This window comes from Atta cephalotes (genome assembly GCF_000143395.1).
Source record: "Atta cephalotes unplaced genomic scaffold scaffold01049, whole genome shotgun sequence".
In the NCBI taxonomy this organism is placed as follows: domain Eukaryota; kingdom Metazoa; phylum Arthropoda; class Insecta; order Hymenoptera; family Formicidae; genus Atta; species Atta cephalotes.
In genome coordinates this window covers 1,076-3,365 of record NW_012131113.1, presented here as the reverse complement: position 1 = coordinate 3,365, position 2,290 = coordinate 1,076, and the positions used below count along the sequence as shown (strand labels likewise).

Here is a 2,290-nt window from a genome sequence, read left to right as displayed (position 1 = left end):
ATATATATATATATATATATATATATATATATATATATAGATGTATAATAATAAAGCATAATACGAATATATATCTATACTCAAATAGATAATATGCATGTCTTAGGTGTGTTAAATTAAAACATTTTTGGAAAAATTTGTTAACGTATATTTCAAAATGATTAATTTTGCAATACTCATCTGATAGCATTATATAAGTTAGAAAGACACATTCCAGACATTTCAGAGATTCACACAAAAAAATTTATTCAATAGCCAAGTATAATTCTGTTAGATCTTAAGAGAAACGGAAATATATATGTAGATCGAAGTAATTATCACATCTTCTACTCAGCCTTGCAGCAAATGCATCACATCAGTAACAAGTTCTAATTTACGTCAGCGCAATCACGAGACATAAACGGGGAGAACCTCTTGCACACGTCAACGTCCCACGTCGTCACACCAGGAAGAACAGCTTATTGGCCATTTTGCTTCAGCAGTTTCCGCGTCCTGAAGCCACGGAAGCCGGCTTGGATCCTCGTTGCCGCAGCCTGAACGACCTGCTGTCTCTTTCGCACCAGGAAACCGCGAATGCCCGCCTGGATCTTCGTCGCCGATTTTTCCTCGAGTGCCTCCTGAGTGCTCTGTCTCTTCAGCAGATGCTCCTTCGGCTTCATATGTTCCTGCTGTTGCTGCTGCTGCTGGTTCCGCTTCTGGTCTTGCTGATTCTGCTGTTGTTGACGACGGCGCTGCGTAGATTCCTTCAACTGCTTGCGCACGCGGTATCCACGGAAATTGGCCTGGATCTTTGTCGCCGCGGTGTTAGCCTTCATCGCGTCGGCGTCCTCCTTCGAAGTCTGCGACATGAACGGAGTTCTAAGCCGATTATGCGAAGCTCCGTGTCTCGGTCGTTACAGTTCGTTCGTAAAATTCCGAGTTCTCCAAAGTGTTTCACGAAGGCCGACTCCGCAAAAATTTCGGCGTTTTCCCGGATTGCTTACAAAAATCGTTTCCGGAGAGATTCGTGTACCTTCACGGCTTATTTATAAAGATCGATTCCAAGAGTGAAAACAATTCAGGTTATTTTTGATTATTTGTAAAGATCATTCCCGAAAGAACAGACTATTTCCCCTGATTTATCGGAATGGTTTCCGAATGAAAAACCGAATGAAGATTTATAGAAGATATATTTAAAGATTTGTTCCAAAACGGAAGTGAGTAATCTTGCAGACAGGATAATCCCTTGATTATTTATAATCCCGCTAGTGGAAATAGGACAGATAACCACCTCAGGATATCTTCAATCAACTATAAATATATTAATGATCAAAAAAAGAGTGGCTTTCTTCTCAGTTAAAAATTTTCTTCAGAAAGAAAACCAGGTCTCCCTTATTTCAGGAATCTTCTGGGAAATTCCAATATCAATCGATAGACATCTGCGAAATGAATAATTATGAAAACAAAAAATAAGTATGAAAACAGTCTTTAGTAAAATCGATGTTCTCCACGATGATTTATCGATAGAGAACAGGTGGAACAAGATCTTTCCGATTCTCTAGGGAGGGGGAATTTTATCTCACGAAAAAGATACGTTCTTCTTGGCAGAACACTTTTGCGCTCACTTCCGCGATCTCCTTATCGCGCGTCCTCCTAGCCAGAAGCGGAACGGGAAACTGATGCGCAACGAACGCACGACAAAGAGATACATGTTAGCTGAGTTAACTCAGCAAGCGCGGTTTATCCGCCTCGGACGAAAGATGGATCTATCACGCATGCGTTCTGCGATGATAACCCGCCGGCGAAAGAGGCCCGTTCGGTTTCTCCGAATCGTCGATCACCTTCATGTCTTATTTCACGTATCCGAGGATGGGTTAATTTCGTACAAAGTTGGCAGAGGGTGAGCGCTGATCATCCGATAGCTGCGGGACGACCTTCGCGCGCTTTTAAATGAAGCTAAAAACGCGAACGTGCTGGATCTTCGCTTTGCGAGAAAACTGGAGAAAGAATGCAGTTCGGGAGCAATTTGAATTACCATAAAACCGTGAAGCCATAAATTATTTTTATTTTTTTCTTTTTAAATACGTTTTTACCTCATTATGAAAGAATTTATCTTACTTTTTATACACTGAGAGAAAAATGTATTGAATTTTAATAAATATTTGTTTGAATAGTGCCAGTTGAATATTTACTAAATGTAAACATATATTTATTTGGTACAAGAACCATTGATTTGATTTACCTATTAATATTATATTTTATCTAGCAAATATTAATTTTCCGTAAATAAATGTTATATTAGTGCTACTCA

General features: G+C 39.4%; 1 protein-coding gene across 1 annotated transcript; it reads right to left on the bottom strand.

Moving 5' to 3' along the window:
• Window positions 1-458: 458 nt before the first annotated feature.
• Window positions 459-1,690, bottom strand: LOC105625343 (neuromodulin). The gene is made up of 2 exons (XM_012206677.1): window positions 1,676-1,690; window positions 459-839 (listed from the first exon to the last, which is right to left on the bottom strand). The coding sequence occupies exons 1-2, from the start codon at window positions 1,688-1,690 to the stop codon at window positions 459-461; spliced, it is 396 nt and encodes a 131-aa protein (XP_012062067.1).
• Window positions 1,691-2,290: the final 600 nt, after the last annotated feature.